The sequence below is a fragment of the Actinia tenebrosa genome, unplaced genomic scaffold (assembly GCF_029948245.1).
Source record: "Actinia tenebrosa isolate PJP-AT-01 unplaced genomic scaffold, QUT_ActTen_1.0 PGA_scaffold5__44_contigs__length_20552954, whole genome shotgun sequence".
Classification (NCBI taxonomy): domain Eukaryota; kingdom Metazoa; phylum Cnidaria; class Anthozoa; order Actiniaria; family Actiniidae; genus Actinia; species Actinia tenebrosa.
In genome coordinates this window covers 17,873,026-17,894,645 of record NW_028292582.1, presented here as the reverse complement: position 1 = coordinate 17,894,645, position 21,620 = coordinate 17,873,026, and the positions used below count along the sequence as shown (strand labels likewise).

The 21,620-nt window shown below is 38.4% G+C and overlaps 3 protein-coding genes and 2 long non-coding RNA genes across 5 annotated transcripts; 3 read left to right on the top strand and 2 right to left on the bottom strand.

The window, feature by feature from the left end:
• Window positions 1–984: 984 nt before the first annotated feature.
• Window positions 985–1,660, bottom strand: LOC148906771 (uncharacterized). Its single transcript, XR_016121451.1, has 2 exons — window positions 1,575–1,660; window positions 985–1,395 (listed from the first exon to the last, which is right to left on the bottom strand). It is a non-coding gene; the product is annotated as an uncharacterized LOC148906771 (long non-coding RNA).
• Window positions 1,661–1,684: 24 nt separating this feature from the next.
• LOC148906770 (uncharacterized) lies at window positions 1,685–4,801 on the bottom strand. The gene is made up of 3 exons (XM_089038493.1): window positions 4,645–4,801; window positions 3,470–4,549; window positions 1,685–1,863 (listed from the first exon to the last, which is right to left on the bottom strand). Exon 2 carries the CDS (start codon window positions 4,528–4,530, stop codon window positions 3,487–3,489), a length of 1,044 nt encoding a protein of 347 aa, XP_088894619.1. The 5' UTR covers window positions 4,531–4,549; window positions 4,645–4,801; the 3' UTR covers window positions 1,685–1,863; window positions 3,470–3,486.
• Window positions 4,802–6,394: 1,593 nt separating this feature from the next.
• Window positions 6,395–10,346, top strand: LOC148906769 (ryncolin-1-like). Its single transcript, XM_089038496.1, has 5 exons — window positions 6,395–6,612; window positions 7,843–8,130; window positions 8,295–8,386; window positions 8,499–8,790; window positions 9,855–10,346. The coding sequence occupies exons 2-5, from the start codon at window positions 7,920–7,922 to the stop codon at window positions 10,103–10,105; spliced, it is 846 nt and encodes a 281-aa protein (XP_088894622.1). The 5' UTR covers window positions 6,395–6,612; window positions 7,843–7,919; the 3' UTR covers window positions 10,106–10,346.
• Window positions 10,347–16,086: 5,740 nt separating this feature from the next.
• LOC148906768 (uncharacterized) lies at window positions 16,087–17,154 on the top strand. Its single transcript, XR_016121450.1, has 3 exons — window positions 16,087–16,126; window positions 16,531–16,818; window positions 16,970–17,154. It is a non-coding gene; the product is annotated as an uncharacterized LOC148906768 (long non-coding RNA).
• A 74-nt stretch (window positions 17,155–17,228) lies between these two features.
• LOC148906767 (techylectin-5B-like) lies at window positions 17,229–18,196 on the top strand (the record flags this gene model as incomplete). Its single annotated transcript, XM_089038120.1, has 2 exons — window positions 17,229–17,517; window positions 17,773–18,196. Coding segments are annotated over 2 exons (534 nt in total), but the record flags the coding sequence as incomplete, so codon positions are not given.
• Window positions 18,197–21,620: the final 3,424 nt, after the last annotated feature.

The following is a 21,620-nucleotide window of genomic DNA, read 5'->3' as shown; positions in this document are numbered from 1 at the left end:
TCCGTTGGGATCCCTGTGTTAAATCTTATGGCAGAGAAGAACTAGCAACGAGAAACGAGAGAGGAGGAGGAGTGGAGACGAGGGAGTGAGAGAAAAAGCGAGAGGTGTGCTGAGAGGAGTAGCCTGCCAAAAATCGAAGTGTACAGACGAGTAAATTAACCCCGGGACCCCATAGGACTTGTTTCACCCTTGACATACACACATCACGTGGGTGGCCTTAGTTCATTGATATTTTCGTATGCGCAATCAACATGCGCGAACTGTCAACTAGTTGCTCATTTTTGGCAGGCATCTCCTCTTCTTCTTTCTCCCTCCTATCCCCCTTCCCCATTCGAATTTTTTGTCCTCATCACAGGAAGCCGAAGGAGCAAAAAGAGCCAAGGAGAGCGAAGGAGGCTAATTTATATTGATATTTGCGAGCACTGATCTCTATATAACTTATCCTATTACAAAATGCAGATAACTATTTATGCTTAGGGACTGTGCAATAACTATCAGGAGGCGGGGGAGGGGGGGGGGTTCTAAAATTGAAAATTAGACAAGAGGTAGACTTACCTTGAAGGATAATTGTAATTCTATGAGCCATATGGAACATTATGACCTTATTATGCGTACTTTCTTGCGCATGCGCAAAGCCCACATTCCAAAGAAAACCATTGTTATGCAAATAGCAAACAGGTATATAATGTGAACGCCGGACAGACCAGGCCTCTCCTTTTCTTATGTGCAGATTAAAACAAACAAGAACATTTGGTATCATAACACTAGTAGGGGTTGGGAAGTCATATATCATGCTCCGACCCGGGTGGGAAAATAAGGTCATAATGTTCCATATGGCTCATAGAATTACAATTATCCTTCAAGGTAAGTCTACCTCTTGTCTAATTTTCAATTCTCTTTCACCATACTACACATTATGCCCTTATTATGCGTGTTTAAAGACATGATGCCAAATGACATTAGTAAGAAGATGCAATCAAAATGTACTGGTCATAGTCTTTATTATTATGACAAGACAATAGCACCTACAGATTTGCTTGTAGTAACGACAGGTTTATTGTAAAACCTATTAAACGTGCTGGCAGCCGACCAGTCAGCTAGCTTCAAAATGTCTGAAATGGAGGCTCCTTTAAGTAGGGCTGCAGAGCTAGCTGCGGAACGAAAACTATGAGCCTTATAGATTGATATGTCTACAGAGGCTTGCTGAAGCACAGTCTTAAGCCAACGAGCTATGGTGCACGAGCGAACTGCCCTATGGGGCTTACAAAATGAAATAAATAACTGATTCACTGAACCCTCATCCAAAGTTCTTAGGGATTCAGTTTGAGCAATATAATGCAAGAGGTGTGCACGTGGGCACAAATTAATGTTTTCAGCAAAGCGTGGAATCTCGACCTTTGGAAAAGTCTTTCCTGGTCGAGATGTCTTAATACGGTCCTTTATTAGAAATACGATCTTGTCTTCATAGACCGACATGTTATCGAGGCTGAGATTATGAAGTGACTGGCACCTTTGGGCAGTAACTAGAGCAATTAAGGCGGCCACCTTCAGGGTCAACTCTTTCAGCTTCAGACCAGAATAGGGAGCTAGACGTTCGAGATACTCAGTCACCACACCGACATCCCATGTATCCCTGTACTTGGGCTGAGGAGGTTTGGCCATGAACACACCTTTCATAAAGCGTGTCACTAGGAGGTGGGAGCCGAGCTTGCGACCACAAACTACTTCTAGGACTGTGGACACCACTGACCTATAGGTATTCACAGTACTGTAAGCTTTGCCTGGGAAGGCCACACTGGGGTTACGAGTAACACACGTTGGACCTTGTCTCTCTTCAGTTGGATTAGAACTCTTGCAATAAGGCTAAAAGGAGGAAAGGCGTACGCATTAAAATCTTTCCAAACTAGAGAAAATGCGTCACATGCAAAAGTCGACGGATCTGGTGACCACGACACAAAACGACGCACTTTGGCGTTCAGGCGCGAGGCTATATCAGGATCGAACGTTGCCTGCGACAACCACTTAAACACAGTGGGATGGAGGCTCCATTCCGTTCTGTCATTAAAGTGGCGAGAGTTAAAGTCCGCAGTTTCGTTATGAATACCCGAAACATGGACGGCACTGAGCATTAGGTTTCTAGCTATGCACCATTCCCAGATAGTTCTTGATAGCTGGTTAATAGCGGGAGAGTGAATTCCACCCATGTTGTTAATATAATAAACGGCCGTCGTATTATCGATTTGTAACTGGACATGAGCATTGCGCAATTCTTTAGTGAAACATTTCAGAGCGAAAAACGCCGCTAAGGTTTCGAGATAATTAATGTGATGAGTGTATTACAACACGCTCCCCAACCCACACCACTAGCGTCACATGCTATAGTGATATCGGGTGCGGATGCAATCAAGGCTAAACCGTTATGATCAGCAATGTTATGGATTACCCACTGTAGATCGTCGCGTGCTTGGACACTCAGTGGACATGGGTCTTCAAAAGAAACGCCACGAGAAATAAGCTCAGATTTGTACATTTCGGTCGAGCGATAGAACAGTTTCATATACTTTACAGCTCGGAAAGCAGAAACTAAGAGACCCGAAACTTGGGCGACCTCGCGAACAGTAGGAGCGGAGTTCAATAAAAGCCGTTTACAATGAGAGACAATCTTTTCAATCTTACTCTCAGGAAGCGATATAGTCATGGATTTTGAATCGATAACAAACCCAAGAAATGTTATTGTTTTCGAAGGGTTGAGCTGGGATTTAGCAATGTTTATGGTGTATCCCAAGCGTGTCAAAAATTCACACACTTCTTGCGAATGAATAGAGCATTGTTCTGCTGTTTTGCCGATCACCAAAGTGTCGTCAATATAGAATACAACCCTAATGCCTCGGAATCTCAAAGCTGCATAGACGGGTTTGAGAATTTTCGTAAATGTACGAGGGGCTAGTTTATACCCAAACGGGAGACATGAAAACTCGTAAAGCGAATTTTCCCAAGTAAACCGTAAATATTTCCGATCATTAGGATGAATAGGAATACTAAAATAAGCATCTTTTAAGTCAATTGTTGCCATAAATTCGCCTGGTTGCAACAAATGCTTGACATAATCTATACTTTCCATCTTAAAATGGATAGTACGAACAAACGCATTGAGTGGTTTAAGATTGATGACTGGTCTAAGATCACCTGTCTTTTTGGGAACCAAGAATAAATTCGAGATAAACTCATCTGAAAGATGGTTCGTTTTAACGATCGCTCGTTTAGAGAGCAATTTTTCGACCTCAGAGGCAATTAAAGCGTGATCTGAGTCAGAAAGAGGTCGAGAGACCGGACGACGAAATTGCCGTGGTTTTGTCTCGAATTCAAGACGATAACCTTGAATAGATTGTAGAATCCAAGGGTCTGTGGTGATCTTAGACCATTCATGGACTTTATGAGCTAGATTACCAGCAAAAGGAGAAACACTTACATCATTTACTTGTGTTTCTAAGCAGCAGTGTCTGACTCTGTCGACTGTTTTTTCTCGTAACGAGGCGTCGAGCGGTTCTGATTGAATCTGTTGTAATTGTTGTTGCGCCGGGCTGGGCCCGGCTTTGAGGACAAAAAATCCTTAGAGCCTTGTCCTTGACGATTGCGGTTTCTGTTTCCACCACTTGCTCGAGTATCAGGATTCTTGGTGATCTTGACGGCAATTCTGTTCGCCTTAGCAATATCGTCTACTTTCTTAGACAAGTCATCTCCGAAGAGATGAGTTGTAACTGGAGTAGAAGCGGAACATAAAGACTGGTAGTCTTTGCTGAGAGAAGCCTTGAGCAAATCTCGCCGCTTGAGTGATGTCTGAAAACCAGCATTCCCAATGAATGCAAGAGCATCAGAAAGGGCTCCAAGGAGCTCTTGTGGTTCAAGGAGTTCTTTCTCCTTCTTGGCCTTTATGGCTGATTCAGCCAAAGACACTAAAACTTGACCAGTTTTAACAATCATCTTTTGTAATTCTTGAACGCCAAGGTCCACAGATTTTGCTTTGTGTGGAAGCTCGTTCCACAAAGGTGAATTCACCCGTGGCACGCACAAGAGTTCGCAATTCTCAGGCGTGTGATATTTCTGAAGCAGAGGCTTCATCTTGTCTTCAATAGGTTTAGTAGTAAACGATTCGTTTACTCGTTTCGCCAAAGCTTCTTTGACTTTGGGACCTTTATTCTCTTGATCATCGAAGATGGAGGGCGGGAGTTCAAATTCGGCGTCGTCAGATAATATATCGCTTGCCAAATCGCCGAGTGAGGCACTCGGATCATAGCTCAGTCGAGCACGTTTAGGCGATGGTTCATCAACCTTAACGTTTTGAGATCTCTTTACGAGGTTAGACAAATCATCTATCGCCGACACAATGGAGTCTATTCCTAATCTCTGTTGTAGGAAGGACAGCGACTCTCCTGTGAACAGCTCGGTCGACAAAGATGGACCGTCATCTTGTAGAAGCGACAAATCGTCAGTATTATCTGCATGGAGAGACTCTTCGGTAGTCTTCGGCATTTTTCTTCAGGCAAATTTGCTGAGAAATATAAAGGCATAGGAACAAAGTCCCGTTAATAGTCAACTCGTTTACAAAATTGTATCAAGTAAAACGAGCAAGGAACGTGAGCTTACCTTGTGCGCTGGCACAAAGAAAGGAGAGGCCTGGTCTGTCCGGCGTTCACATTATATACCTGTTTGCTATTTGCATAACAATGGTTTTCTTTGGAATGTGGGCTTTGCGCATGCGCAAGAAAGTACGCATAATAAGGGCATAATGTGTAGTATGGTGAAAGAGAATTAATAGGGGGGTTAAAAGTTAAATTGGAGTGTAGAGTAGGTGGGGGGGGGGGGGGGGGGGGTAAGAAGCTGATTGCTTAAGTATGGAGAGGGGGATCATAAGTCAATTTGGGATTTTGTTCGCTATAAAATTGAAAAGATGCATATAACATTCATTGTTATATTTTTTACTGTATAAAGGACACAACTTGTCACAGGTGCAACCTCAAAACCATATGTGTTGAAATATATTGTATAAACTGAGTATCCTTTGTAATAAGAACAGTACAAAAAACAGTAACTAAAAACAGTACAAGTCACAACTTTCTATACTATACTGTGGTAAAGTTATGCCACATTGATTGACTGTATACGGTATAAGACAACTGACTATGTCATGTCTTTTTTGTTTTGCTTTGTAATAATTCTTCTAGCTTTATGTTGATGATACTTAGTGCTATGCCAAGGATAAAAACAGAAGTTCTGGACAAGTTCCTTGGATTCCCCAACAAAACATTTCGAAGAAAGAAGATCCCTCAGGCAGGATTTGTCAGTTTGAGATGTAAATATTAGTAGAGTGTCCTCATCAATATCATTAAGTTGTGGGATATCTCAGGGCTGTATTTATTTTGCTAAAGGATTTCCTCCTAAGGAATTAAATATAACACATGCCCTTTTCTTCCTAAAGTATGCTCTGTTGCCGAGCATTTGCGTTTATCAGCTTTTTTCTTATTTAATTTTTTCTTCCGTGAAACTGATGAATTCTGTTTCGATCCAATCATAGGTAGCATAGTACTTTTCCATAGCTTTATCCATGTTATCCAACAAATATCTAATGTTTCTTTCAATACCAGCAGTAATAAAGTGCAGTGTTACTGAGTTGAATTTATGATGACAGCTCAGTACAGTTTGGAGTTTCCGACTTCTTTTAGAAAACAAGCTATCATCATGATATTTGTTCACACTTTTGTAGTATTTCAATGACAACATTGTCGCGATGTATCATGATGTATTGGGGGGGGGGGGGGGGTTGATAGTTATTTCATTTTAAAAGGGGGAGGGGTGAGAAGTTATTTTACGTTTAGCACAGGGGGGGTTTAGCTTTAATTTAAGCCCAATTTGGAGAATTTTAGAACCCTCCCTCCCGATTATTTCACAGTCCCTAATGCATGACACCCATCGTTTTGTTTGTGAAGCAAAACATGAGATGTTTCATCAATAGATCCGTCACAGCAGGGACCACCACACAGTGCGGTGAGCTGTAGGCTGGAGTCTGCAAAAAAACATGTTAAAACTTCGTGTTCCGTTTTTTTCCGCTTTCAAATCCTAACAAAAGAATCTATTTTCTTTACTTATGAGCTCTTTAGAATCAAACTCATTCAAAATCATGAGGTATCTATAGGAGACTATTATGGTGCAAACCTGGAACTCTTTTTACCTCGCAAGGTTAAATCTGCTAAAACCATTGGTAGTTTGAAAAACAAACCTAATAATATCACCTTACGTGATATTATTATATGGCCTACCTGAAAATCATTTCAATGATTTTTTTAAAATTCATATGAGCATAGCAACCGTATTCAAATGAAGATTGCTGTTGTTTGAGTGAGTGACTTAACGAAGAGTCTTCAATATGATTTTTATAGTGCTATTCGGATAAAAAGTCTCCTTGCCCAGGTTACTGAAGTGACATCTTTTTACCAAATTTAACGTACTCCTAAGTCCAAAGATCAAATAGTATTCCATGCTGTTGCCGATGGTCGACATATTGATTTCATATTCCACACAAGAAGTCACGAAAGATCTAGAGAAGAATAGGGAAAGGTACGGGGGAAAAATGGATGTAAATATCTGGCCCAGCTTTCTGAACTAGGCACCCTTCTACCTAATTAAGGTGGCTCCATGAGGTTTTATATCAGCGTGCTACCATGGGCAACTTCAAATTGCAAATACGCGGACGCAAACAATTCAATACTCAAAACTAGATTTTTTTCTAGACGATTCAAGGGAAAGACGAAATTTCCGAATTGGCATGTTTTTAAAAGAAATCTTTCAGAATTTTTTTTTAGGAATTTTTTAGAAATTTTTTTTTTCAGTCTGGCCCATGGTTTGTATCAATAAACCATGGTTAGTTAACGATATTTATAAAACTCATCAATCATTATTGAGGAAAACACAATAGAAATCATTGTCCGTGGAGGAGGTTGTATATCTGATACAAAATCGTTCTGATTTGCATAAACTTTAACTCCAATATTCTCAGCCAAATTCAATTTTATCTTTGAAATTATACTAGAACATGAATGTATACACCTCGTTTCATAAGTAATATACAATATTCGTGTCCGTGTTGTATCAGATATACAATCACTCGCTTCGGCTTGTGGTTGTATATCTGATACAACACGGACACTCATACTGTATATATTACATAAAATGTGTATGTTCATAAAACTATTGACTAAGCTTTCCTAATATCGATAAAATAAAATTTTCATTTGCAGATTTCCAGTGTAAAGTCAAGGCCGCAAAGTCTGAGTTAATTGCAAAATGAGTAAAACATTGCTAACTCACTTTTTTTTTTTTTTTTTTTTAATTTATTGTATATTTTTAAGTTCTCCGCTAGTACATATCCTCCTTCCATCAAACTCAACATTTGAGGTGTTGTGTGTTGCAAATAATGATTGTAGTAGTAGCCTTTTACATGGATCGGAGTGATGGTTGAAAATTAGAAAATCGTTTGAGGAGCCAAACTTTTTTTTTGTTTAATGAGGGGAGTTTACTTCGGTGCGCTTCAAAATATAGTTTTGGTCAAGATCCAGCGATCCAACTTTTTGACTTTCCAAATGAGGCGCTTCTATTATATTCTCAGGTTTTTATTTAGATTTTACCCGATATTATGTAGGAAGGAGGTAGAGAGGTGTCTAACTGATTTGAACCAAATTGTACATTTGAACCACCTAATTAAAAAGGCTTAAGATTGGCTAACAGAAAAATTCATTCAAAAACATGTCCAAAATTCGTGTTTGAGATTTATCTGTCTTTATTCCACAGCATGATTCAGTAAGTTTTACCCACAACCTGTTGTACTGTTGACTGAACGTGAGTGTCGAAGGGGAACAACTCTTAAGATGAAAGTGTTGAGATTTGTGCTGATTTTCATCAGCTTGTTTATTGTCAGTGAAGGAAAACAAGTCACCCAAACCAAAACGAATGGCGATGTATATCATATTTATTTTGGAGGTGCGGCTACTTCCAAGCAGTTTTCCGGTGCCCTGAAAGCCATCGAAGAGAAATTGAATGTCATCATGGAAAAAATGGGAGCTTCGTTAAACAAAACTGGTACGTTCTAGTATGAAAGGAGGTATTGTTAACAATTCTTAAAGCAATCATATGTCATTGCTATTCCTGTTATTGAAGTTAATTTATCGTCGACTGAAATTGCTGTGTACAACCCGGTATACAAACACAACACCAGAAATGAGCACAATTCGTTTTGTTTCCAGTGCCCAAAAACTGTGCTGAAGTTCTTAGAAGAGGTGGCAAGAAAAGTGGTGTTTATACAGTCGATCCAGGTGATGGCAAAGGGCCATTCAAGGTAACTTTACAAAATTGGATAATCTTTCTTTTGACTAGTTGAATAGTTGACTAGTTGGCTTTCTAAATAAATTGAAGAAATAGTTTTTTCAGTGTGATATTTCGTTTCATAGGTTTACTGTGACCAGAAGACGAGTGGAGGTGGATGGACAGTCTTCCAAAAGAGACAAGACGGTTCAGTCGACTTCTATCGAGGTTGGGCTGACTACAAGAACGGTTTTGGTGACCTGAAAGGCGAGTTCTGGTTGGGACTGGATAAAATCAACCGGTTGACCCATCAGACTCGTAACCGTCTTCGTGTTGACCTACAAGACATCAAGGGGAAGAGTGTGTATGCTGAGTACGACTACTTTGCTGTGAGCAGTGAAAGAAGCAAGTACAAACTGAGCCTTGGAACTTATTCAGGTTAGGAAATAACTAGATCCTCTCTTAAAAAAAGAGAAAAAACTTTAAAACCTTGCTTTTGATAAACAGACCTATATCGGGAACCGCAAAGACGACGTTGCTAATTGCTATAGCCCATCACCCACTTTTTCCCTTTCCCCATTCTAGTCTCTTTTAGCTAGTTTTCAATGTTATCCCCCACTTTTTCCCATATTAGTCTCTTATATTTTCCAATCTTATCCCCACTTTTTCCCATACTAGTCTCTTATATTTTCCAATCTTAGCCCCCACTGTTTCCCATACTAGTCTCTTATATTTTCCAATCTTAGCCACCACTTTTTCCCATGCATGTCTCTTATATTTTCCAATGTTATCCCCGGTCCAGGGTCCTTGACCTTTTAATGGCGCCAATTCATAGTTTGTTTGCACGTGACGTGATAGAACCGAAGAAAATAACTCAAAAATAATTATGAATTCTATAAACATGATTCTATGATATGTTTTAGAGAACTATGACGTGACTTAGTGTAGAAAAATTCGGATCGTTTCGCCGTTTGTTTTTTGCATTAGTATCTCAAGAGCCATAGAAATGAAGAATTTTAAATATTAATTTTTAGCATATTTTCGCTTAGCATCGGATTTTATATATTTTGATTTGCTTGGAAATATATTAAAGATTTATTATGAAAATAATCAGCAGCATTCATTCAGTTCTAGAAAAATGAAGCAACTTCCCCGACCATATCAAAGTACTCTTAGATTTGTCATGTTCGTAACTGTATTCAATTTATACATGTCTAAAGTGAGCTTGATAATTTTTTGTCTTGAATTTTCGCCATACATTTACACTTGAAAAAATCTTAAACTTCGTAAGCTCGTTTCAGAAATGCTCAAGTACTCCAAATTTATGTCCAGAGCTGTATTATTGGTGGTTCTACATTGTCATTAGGATTGTTTTTGATTGACACCGAAAAATATTCTGGCACTAGCAAAATACACGTGGTTGCAAACGATCAATCAAAACCCATAGAATTGACTTTAATTTCAATCGTTTCAAATAGATTAATTACTGTTTTCACTCGTAGGCACTGCTGGTGACTCACTCTCCTACCATCGTGGTATGGCCTTCACCACCAAAGATCGTGACAATGATGCCAAAAGTGGAAACTGTGCAGTGAACTACACAGGTGCCTGGTGGTACAAAAGCTGTCACTACTCTAACCTGAACGGCCTGTACCACCACGGGAAAAATAGAGCTGATGGAGTCGCCTGGTATCACTGGAAAAACAATTATTACTCTGCTAAGAGAGCCGAGATGAAGATACGACCTGCATAAAATACTTGTTATCTTACCAGTTTAGAAATCTCCATAAAGAATCAAGCTCTCAAGTATAGAAATAAATATACTATTAATTATGAAGAATGTGAAAGATTAAATTCTACTAGCATCACATGGAAGAAAGCCAGAACTTTCTGTAAAAAATGTGTGCGGTAGAAGGCGTGACAGTCACGCATTGTTGGTCGACGAAAATCTTGTAGAATTTAAAAATTAAAATAAAATAATACAGCATGGAAAATGGTGGTTGATTGATTGAAATAGAGATTGCTCATTTCCAAAGTTTTTTTTAAATCTCATCTCAAATCATACATACACTGAATCAGATTTACATCAAATACAACCATAGACCAAATGCTGAAATCCACCCCAATGTAGGCCCAACCCGCGAACGAAGCGACCCGGCACGATCCGTGACTTTAAATCACGCCAGATACCCCTCATTTCTAAAGTTGTTTTGTACTTTCGTATCAAAAGGCGATGATACCAATGGACGTGGTAACAATGAACAATTTGGGAGATAGTTCGTTGCTGTTTTCTTTCTTTTTCTTTTATAATTGTTTATACACAATTTCACACTTCGTTAGCGACCCATTTCTGTCAACCTTGTATACAAAATATAAATAAGTTTGAAAATAAAACTAGCGGTATTTCCAAAAAATAAAGGACGGCGAAAACAAAACATTTAAAGTTTGTCGATAAACTTGACGTCAAAATATTATCGTACATTAGCCTAACACAGGCAACCCAGTAATCATTGCAACATATGTATATCTTCTACCGCCAGATTGCTAGATCACAAAACAAGAGTCGTGCCTAACAAACGCCCTGTATTACCTCTTGACGCAAATAAGGTTCCACCACGTTGATAATTTGAAAAACCTTTTTGATACTTAGTCTAGCTGTTTGAATTTTATTCAGTTGCGTACCGGTTTGAACAGAAAAATCCTCGGTAATAAAAAGCAGATCTTGATATTTGGCCCCAAGCCATGTCGTTGAATGAAACAGATGTTGCAGTCGTTGAGAAGGCAGTTCAAGAAGCTCTCGAGCAGCTAGACAAACATGCCCCTGAAGAGTACGCCAAGCTGAAGTGCAGATCCCGAAAAGAAGAAAGCCGTTACTGAGTCAGCGAGGAATGCAGCGACTGAACACGTCAAACTTGCCAAAGAATTAGCTGATCAACTAGATGACATCGCTAAACGAAAGATTAGGTCTAGTTTTGGAGAAAATAAGCGGTAAACGATTTCTATGATGTCATCATTACGTCATAATGAAAAGGACGCTTTAAACTAATTTATTATTTGTGAAACCTTTACTCCTTTCCTGACATTGTGTGAAAAGCGCTTGCAGATCGAGTTATTCAAGAAAAAGTTGTAGCCGTTTCAATGCGGCTAGTTGTGCCAGACCAAAACTACCCAGAGCCTCCTTAATGGCGGAATCAAACGGCCAAACTTTACCGGCTAAATACAACACCTACCCAGTCTCGTATCGAAAAAGATTTTGGACAGTAAGCTATATTACATACCTAGTTTTATATGGTACAATTTCCAGGGATGGTGTCATTTTAGTAAGGCTACCACTTTAGCTTTTTAATTGTAAATTGCAATTTTATTATTTATAGTTATTATTATTCATATTATAGTTCTTTTCTATGTATATATTGTTATGTGCACGACTTTTATGTAAACCAGTTGTATCAACTGATGAAATCTCTTGGACAAATAAAGCTCATCCATTCGTTCTTTCTTCTGATGATGAGGCGTGCCGCTCGCAGCTACCGAGTTAGCATGATTATGAAAATGGCAGTAAAAGGAGGAATTAAAAAAGCGCGCGCAGTATGGAATATGGCGATTGGTTGATTTTTGAAGTTTAAAAAACTGATGAAATGCTGATTTCCAAAGTTGTTTTCCACTGTCGCATCGGAATGCGACGATTACAATTGATCAGTATACTAGCATGATTTGAAATGATTAAAGGGATTTCAGTAACGCATAAAATGAAAAATCTGCGCACAAACTATCACCCTTAAGGCGCATGCCTTTGTACGGTGATATAAACAGGCTGGAAGCTGCGGTAAAGTACGAGAAAAGCAAGCTTAGGAGCACGAGACGTAGCCCAGCGTTTCTTTTGCTTCTCGAGTGCTCTACAGCTCCTAGAGTCCAATACAGAGACATTAAAGCAGCCATCATGTATATTGCTTTTATAAAGTATTTTTTAGCGATTTTGAGAGAGTCTCTGTCCTTTGACATAAACAGTCAAACAGCGTTATATTTGAACTATTCTATAAATCATTACTTATATTTAGCCACCTCCGCAGGCTATTCCATACATTCTCCGTTGGGATCTCTGTGTTAAATCTTATGGCAGAGAAGAACTAGGAACGAGAAACGAGAGAGGAGGAGGAGTGGGGATGAGAGAGGAAGAGAAAAAGGGAGAGGAGTAGCTTGCCAAAAATCGAAGTGTACACCCTGTGGACGCGTAAATTCACCCCGGGACCCCATAGGGCTTGTTTGCTTAACATAAACACATCACTGGGGTGGCCTTAGTTTTCATTGCGTATTTCAATATGCCGTCGTACAAGTATTTAGTATTCAAGTTAAAAATTCCACGTTATAAACATAGTAAGATTCCTGTTTACAGACTTGGATACAGAAGGGTAAAGAATGACTTTAAAAAAACGCGGTTGGCGATGGAAAATAAATCTAACGAAACCGGAAACTTGACTTTTGAGTTCCAAAAGCTTAAAGTTCGCAGGTCGGTGAACATGAGTTGGTTGATTAGGAGCTTGAAGAAGCGAAAACTTCGTAACGTTCGCTGCGAAGCTCAGAAATCTTTTAATTTTTAAACATTGTAGCTTCACAGCAGTAGACACATGCGCGCAATTGGTATAGCGTAACGTTGACAGTAACATGCAGCGGAATAAAGAAAGCCATTTTTTTTAGTAAAACACGAAATTCAGACTCGTTTCCCGCTAATGTTTTAGCTCATTTCTGATAATAGTTCTGTCACTATGTGACAAACGAATCATTAGGGAGCCGGCACGCTTCATAGATGTCAATAAAAAAAGAAAAGACTTACTCATACACCATAATCTACAATTGTCTACAGAATATTTATTTTCTATAATCTTGGTTAGAATAAATATTCCATTCATCAAAAACGTTTTTGCCTCCATCCCCCAAACTCCAGCCACATTTACCAACCGCTGCTTTACTGCTGCGAACAATGGATGCTGAACGGATACTTCCATAAATCTAATTATATTATTTAATATTGATAACATTTTAATCAATTAACAAAATCATATCGCTTCACTATACCACCAATTAGGCTACCAACAAACATCCCATCGTGTTTTAACACGTTGTGTCAATAAACTATGGTTTGTTTAGTTAACTAAGTGTGTAAGTCCATAAAATTATTGACTTTAATCTTAAATCTTAAAAGTTCTTCTATTGATTAAAATAATATTGTTATTTGATTTCGCTAATTCAGGGCCGCGAAATCTGAATGAATAGCAAAAAGAGTAATAATATATGTAATTTAATCATGAGTTTGACTTTCAGTTTGTTTCAGTGATGTGTTGTTTTCTCCCTTAAACAAATTCAAGTATATAACGACACTTGTCGGCTTAATAGTTCCTATCCATCAAACATGAGGGTGTGGGGTGGGAAAGGATAAGGGGGATATTTTCAATAAGCTAACTCTTACCAAGCTAACTCTAACTCTAACTCTTACGAATTCATGAAATTTGTAGTAGATATATGTTATAGATATATATATCTACTATAATATGGAAGGATTTAGTGTTGTGATGATTTGTTATGGATTTACGAATTTTTAAACATCGCCCAAATTTCATGAATGAGAAGTAGTCAAAATCACTAATTTGGCCCCCAAGGGGAACCCCCCCCCCCCCCCCCTGAAACTTTGCAAAAAAGCGCCGAGACACAAAACAAAATGTGTTTTGGAAATAACCTTGGAAGGGCACACTCACACACAAAGTTTGAAAGAAATCTGTTTTTTCAACCAAAATCGTTATGAGGTTCTTACAGAGACAGCCTCTTAATTCTGTTTAGAACGACATTTGCTTTCAACATCAACAGACGCCTTTCGCTCGAATACTTTCGGAGCTGTCGTTAACGACGTCGGCTGCTTCGGTAAAAACTTCCATATTATGAATTGAAACATGGGGTAGTTTGTTTGCCTTCTTTGTAACTTCATATCTGCATGAATTCCTCGAACCATATCCTCTACAAATGTCGCCTTGTGGCAGTTAGCAGACCAAGTTCAAGAAAAGCAAACGAAGCCTTCAAAATTGCTTCATACGTTAGAACTCTCTTCAATTTTATTTCGAACGCTCCAGCCTTCACGGCCATATCTAGTTATTTTGTAGGTGTGACGGCAAAGATTAACAATTCACTACCTGAACTCGACTTTCAACAGTATAAGACGACATATTGCTCTGAACAACAGCAATTTTCCCTACAGCGCCCCTTGTTTTTTTTATTTTTTATTTTTTATGTTTTTGTTTGAAGAAATCTACCCGACCCTCTTATGATTAAGATATTTTCGCATGCGCAAACAACGTGCGCGAAATGTCAACTAGTTGTTCATTTTTGGAAGGCATCTCTTCTTCTTCTTCTTCTTACTCCCTCCCTTCCCCCTTTCCTCTTCGAAATTTTTGTCCTCGCCACAGGAAGCCCAAGGAGCAAAAAGAGCCAAGGAGATGCCGGCGGAGGAGGCTACATTTTTGGCAGGCATCTCCTCTTCTTCTTTCTTCTTCCCTTCCCCCTCCCCCTTCGAATTTTTTGTTCTCATCACAGGAAGCCCAAGGAGCAAAAAGGGCAAGGAGATGCCTGCGGAGGAGGCTAATTCATATTGATATTTGCGAGCACTGACTCTCTATATGACTTATCCTATGACAAGATGCAGATAACTATTTATGCTTATTCAATTATTGTCATTCAATAAATTTTCGATCGTGTTGATATACCTCCTCCCTATGTACAAACGGTGAAAATAATTTTCTTGTTGAATTTTGTTTAGATACCCAATTGTGCTCAAGCTAAACAATTCAAATGTTAAAATGGTTTAATATGTAGCTTCATAGCAGTAGACACATGCGCGCCATTAGTATAACGTAACGTTGACGTTAAAATGCAGCGAAATAAAGAGAGCAGCTTTTTATATAAAACACGAAATTCAGACTCGTTTTCCGCCCATATTTTAGCTCATTTCTGATAATTGTTCTGTCACTATGTGACAAACTAATCATTAGGGAGCCACGCTTCATAGATGTCAATAAAAAAAGAAAAGACTTACTCATACACCATAATCTACAATTGTCTACAGAATATTTATACTCTATAAACTTGGTAAAAATAAATATTAATTTCCATTCATCAAAAACGTTTTGCCTCCATCCCCCAACCTCCAGCCACATTTACCAACCGTTGTTTTACTGCTGCGAACAATGGATGCTGAACGGATACTTCCATAAATCTAATTGTATTATTTAATATTGATAACATTTTAATTAATTAACAAAATCATATCGCTTCACTATACCACCAATTAGGCTACCAACAAACATCCCATCGTGTTTTAACACGTTGTGTCAATAAACTATGGTTTGTTTAGTTAACTAAGTGTGTAAGTCCATAAAACTATTGATTTAAATCTTAAATCTTAAAAGCTTTTCTATTTTTAAAAATGAGATTGTTATTTGACTTCTGGCGATAATTCAGGGCCGCAAATTCTGAAGGAATAGCAAAAAAAGTGATAACATTTGTAATTTAATCATGAGTTTGAGTTTCACTTTGAGTTCGTTTCAGTGATGTGTTGTTTTCTCCCTAACTACGAGGGTTTTTTCCCCGTGTTCTCAGGTGTTGAACATGACATCTACATGACATCCTCCTTCCGTCAAAAACAATTTGAGTTAAGAGTTGTGTGTTGTCAAATATGACTGTAGTGTTACCTAGTACGCGTGGAGCGAACCTCACGGAAGATCCCTTTACGGTATTGATGGTTGACATGGAAATTATGAATCTTGATAACGGTGGAGGACAAGTTTTTTAAGGAGAGCTAAAATATTTTCTTATCATTATACTTTACTTCGGTGCTCTTCAAAAATGAACTCATAAACAAATTCAATTATATAACGAGACTTGTCGGGTTAATAGGTCCCATCCATCAAACATGGAGGGGGGGGGATGGGGTGGGATGAGGGGGGGGGGGTGGAAGCACGATATTTTAAGCTAATATTTTGGGAGTAAGGGTCATGTACAATTATTTGAACGGTCTCATTAGAAAAAAGGCCACGTTTTAATGCAAACCTCTTGCCAAGGATTGGCTAACAGAAAGTTTAGTTCAAAAACAAGTTTAAAATTTGTGTTTGACTTTTAGCTGTCTTTATTCCACAGCATGATTCAGTGAGTTTTACCCACAACCTGTTGTCCTGTTGACTGAACGCGAGTGTCGAAGGGGAACAACTCTTAAGATGAAAGTGTTGAGATTTGTGCTGATTTTCATCAGCTTGTTTTTTGTCAGTGAAGGAAAACAAGTCACCAAAACCAAAACGAATGACGATGTATATCATAATTATTTTGGAGGTGCGGCTAATTCCAAACAGTTTTCCGGTGCCCTGAAAACCATCGAAGAGAAATTGAATGTCATCATGGAAAAAATGGGAGCTTCGTTAAACAAAACTGGTACGTTCTAGTATGAAAGAAAGTATTGTTGACAATTCTTAAAGCAATCATATGTCATTGCTATTCCTGTTAGTGAAGTTAATTTATCGTCGACTGAATTTGCATTATACAAACACAACGCTAGAAATTAACACAATTCTTTAATTTTCAGTGCCCAAAAACTGTGCTGAAGTTCTTAGAAGAGGTGGCAAGAAAAATGGTGTTTACACAGTCGATCCAGGTGACGGCAAATTAACTTTACAAAATTGGATACTTTTTTTTTGATAAGTTGAATAAAACAATTGTAGTGTGAATGTGGAAGAGTTGAAGTCAGGTATCTTGTCATTAAAAAAAATTTAAATAATACTCAATTGGCTTTTTAAATAAATTTAAGAATAGTCTGTTCAGTGTGATATTTCGATTCATAGGTTTACTGTGACCAGAAGACGAGTGGAGGTGGATGGACAGTCTTCCAAAGAGACAAGACGGTTCAGTCGACTTCTATCGAGGGTTGGGCTGACTACAAGAACGGTTTTGGTGACCTGAAAGGCGAGTTCTGGTTGGGACTGGATAAAATCAACCGGTTGACCCATCAGACTCGTAACCGTCTTCGTGTTGACCTACAAGACATCAAGGGGAAGAGTGCGTATGCTGAGTACGACTACTTTGCTGTGAGCAGTGAAAGAAGCAAGTACCAACTGAGTCTTGGAACTTATTCAGGTGAGGTAAATAGCTTATGGCTCCCTATTAACAAAAAAAGGAAAAGCGTTTGAAAGTTTGTAGTTTCTCTTGACAAAGTCATAGATCGTTTGTATAATTATTTTCCCGTAAGGATAGAAAGCATATACCCATTTCCCTTTCTTCTGGTTTCTTGTGAATCCGTGCAGAGATCCTCGCGCAACACCTTTAGCGCCAATAAAAACACATGGAATTGACTTTAACATCTTTTTACATAATTATCGTTTTCACTCGTAGGCGCTGCTGGTGACGCACTCTCCGAACATCGTGGTATGGCCTTCACCACCAAAGATCGTGACAATGATGTCACGAGTGGAAACTGTGCAGTGGACTACAAAGGTGCCTGGTGGTACAAAAGCTGTCACCACTCTAACCTGAACGGCCTGTATCACCACGGGAAAAATTCAGCTGCTGGAGTTGCCTGGAGTGGCTTCAATGGCTACACTGCTAAGAGAGCCGAGATGAAGATACGACCGGTATAAAATACTTGTTGTCGTACCACTCTAAATATCACCGAAACGTTAAGAATCAAGCTCTTTAGTATAAGAATAATATACTGTTAATTATGAAGAATGTAAAAGATAAAATTCTATTAGCATCACATTGAAGAAAGAATATTTCTGTAAAAAGTGTGTGCGGTAGAAGGCGTGACAGTCACGCATTGTTTTGTCGACGAAAATCTTGTAGAATTAAAAAAGTAAAATAAAATACTGCAACATAGAAAATGGCAGTTGATTGGTTGAAATAGGGATTGCTAATCAGTTCCAAAATTGTTTTGCACTTTCATATCAAAAGGGCGATAATACCATGGACATGGTGGAATCAGAACACTTCGTTGGCGACCCATTTCTGTCAACTTTGTATTATACAATTATAAGTCTGTTTGAAAATAAAACTAGCGGTATTTTGAAATACCGCAAGCATTATTTTTTTAAAGCGCCTTAAAGGACGGCGAAAACGAAACATTTAAAGTTTGTTGATAAAGTTGACGTCCAAAATGTTATCGTACTTTAGCCTAACACAGGCAACCCAGTAATTATTGCCACATATGTATTTCCTCTACCGCAAGTTAGCTAGATCACAAAACAAGAGGTCGTGCTTAACACACGCCCTGTATTACCTCTTGACATAAATAAGGTTCCACCACATTTTGAAAATGATTTAGTATCAAGTAATGTACTTTTATTATTTAAACTACTTTTGAGTTCAGTAAGACTAATAATGTATCAGAAGTTCGTGTTATTACATTGTTTTCTATTAAAACTTGCGAAATCGTACCAATTTGCTTTATCAACAAAGTAGGTTTTAGTAAACGTCAAAATAACTTTCCATGAAAGGCTTTCCATGAAATTTGCCTGCATAGACACATTCCTTTGAAACATTTGTTGGTTTTCCGTGAGTGTCATGGAAACACTCTACACAAAAACTTATGGTAGCGAAGGCATAATTCATTTAGCACTCTTTTAAGGTCTAATAGCATAGGCCACCAATAGAAGGTTGGCACCATCACGTGTAAAAGATTGTTACTACTGCCATTCAACATGGCTGCTGTCACGTGATGGCGCAGAACCTTTATAATAGGGTTGCTATCAATAGACGTCCACTTCCGGTAATAGCTCTTTTTTAATGGCTTGTAACAATCCTGGAGGTTGTTTTGATCTCTGGTTTTCTGGTTGGATGTCGTGAAAATAGTCAAATACAATAGTTTGGGGACTTATTTTGATATGTTTTGACTTAGCATCCGCTAGTTGCCCCCCAGTCAACTCCAAAAAGTCACGTGATTGATAGTAAGCAATATGGCCTTTGGTGTTCCGTAAGCAGACTTCTTAACGGTACTGACTGAAAAATTACAGTGGAATTCACTAAAACCTGTGAATATATAATGCATATATAATACAACAACGGTATCCCCTAATTTCCATCCGTTTTTCTTTGGGTGTCTATTGACTTTATTATATAGATATCGATAAATACCAGGTTTTCTCTAGTGTCGAAAACTTGAATCTTTCACCCGCCCAGTGGAAGATACATTCTTTCACACGTGAAGATATCGCTGTTGAATCGGCTTGCTATTTTAATAAAGAATTTTTTGAGCTTTTGTTTATTTAAGGTTCATCATCATATCTATATAATAAACATAGCATTACACGGGCCGCTTGGAGATCGCAATTTTATCTTCGAGTGTTCGATTAGATACTCACTCGTGACGCAGCGACCACTCGAACACTCGAAGATAAAATTCTACTCTCACCGCGCGCACCAGGGTAATCATCCTCTATATTAAGCGTTGACTGTGTTTTTTAAATTTTTCGAGTTTTAAAAATGTAATTCTCTCTACTGCTACTAATTTGATAGCATAACTATCGTGAGCCCCTTTACACATTTTGAAAACATTGAATGTGATTCTCACATCCGGGGGGGTAGGTACTACCGCCCCCAACTTGGGTAGGTGTTCCGCCAGGACCTCCAAAACACTGACCCTAATCCTCGGACTAAAATTTGATTTTACATACCCTACGCCCAACTAAACTAAGATTGTACACCCTATTCCAACTAAAAGACTGAAAAGACGTTTTTCACAACAAGTGCAAATCAATTTGACTAAATTTTTATTGTTTTTTGTGGCCGGCAAAAAGCGTAGCCTATTCGCCCATACAAAAATGACCAAATCGTGTTAACCTATCCAGACTAATTATAAACCCTATCCCAGACAAAATTCAAAAATGATAACTCTACCCCAGCCCAAAAGCCGAAAAACCATACCCTATAGGTCGGCACATACCCGTGTAAGCAAATAATATGGAGTAACCCCCAAACCCCCCCCCCCCCCTCCCCGGGTCAACATCTCACGGTATTCTATCACATCGATGAGTCCTTGAACTGGTAATATTTTCTTTCATCTATTTGAATCATTTTCAGAATTTACCTTGTTTTGTTTCTTTTTCACCAGTATTTTTTCTTATTGCTGGGTATTTTTTTAAAAATCTTTTTTTTCTAAGTGCAAGTGCTATTTAAAAAACTTTTGATTAATGAAATATTCTCTATTATTCCATGTGTCATTTTGCCATCGAACCAGACATCACATGTCGCACGTATGGCGGAAGTATACCGCTAAAATTATGCCACATTCTTAGAGCGGCGAAAAAACAATATTACAAGGACCTGTATGGTCTTTTCTTTTTCCTTTTAAATTAAAAACAGAAGAGGACAAATTTACGTCCATCTGTAATTCTATGTATGGGGGTAAAATGCTCTATTTATTTTGAAGAGAGTTTAACTTTTTGATCCACTAAGACATTTTTTAGGAAGCATAAATATAGACTGTGATTAGAAATCATATTACCTACCTTTAAAGAAAAAAAAACCATTCGCTTGTACTTGCCATTCCTGTCTATGACATTTCTAGAAGTAAGCTATAACGAAGCATGTTTCCTTAGAAAAAAAGATGTTTCTTCGTAGAAACTAAACCGGTTTTTCTTTCTCTCCTGGTTAAGTAAGGTAAAATGTTCCAGGGGAACACTGTTTTAGGAAACGCGACCTGAAGCTGCTCCTCGAAACATCAGTAAGCAATATTTTTGATTTGAAAAAAAATTCTATTTACTTCCAGATTCTTCTTTGACTTCAAAGAGATCCTCTTCTGACCGAGAGGGTCGTTTACCCATAACCCATGAACTCAAATTTCACTAAATAGTCGCTAGTGAGGGCAACAATTTGTCAGTTTTGGAGTTCTAGGAATCCTCCCCTCACTGCACATACTCGATCTGAGTTACCGTACCCTGACTTGGCAACTTGGAAATCCCCCACTTTTGTCACCTGACACATGCCTTTATCATAACTGGGTTGTGCACCTGATTCCATTTCATCGGAACGTGCCCTACTAATATAATCCTGCAAAGGTAAAGTTCATATATTATGAAATTTGAAACTAAGACGAGCTTAGCATCATTCGTCTTTAAAACGGGTTATTAATTGTAGATCCAAAAACAACACATTTAAAATATTCGTTTTTTGATGACGGAATAACTTTCATTGTTTCCAATTAATTGGTTAAAGGGACAATACCGAATCTGGTAAATAGTACTGTA

What these genes read in the sequence shown, in the direction of transcription:
- LOC148906770 (XM_089038493.1), bottom strand. Translation starts at nt 4,530, where the DNA reads ATGCCGAAGACTACCGAAGAGTCTCTCCATGCAGATAATACTGACGAT.
- LOC148906769 (XM_089038496.1), top strand. Translation starts at nt 7,920, where the DNA reads ATGAAAGTGTTGAGATTTGTGCTGATTTTCATCAGCTTGTTTATTGTC. An exon ending in ATGGCAAAGGGCCATTCAAG is followed by an intron (nt 8,387 to 8,498) that starts GTAACTTTACAA and finishes TTCGTTTCATAG; the next exon opens with GTTTACTGTGACCAGAAGAC. An exon ending in GAGCCTTGGAACTTATTCAG is followed by an intron (nt 8,791 to 9,854) that starts GTTAGGAAATAA and finishes TTTCACTCGTAG; the next exon opens with GCACTGCTGGTGACTCACTC.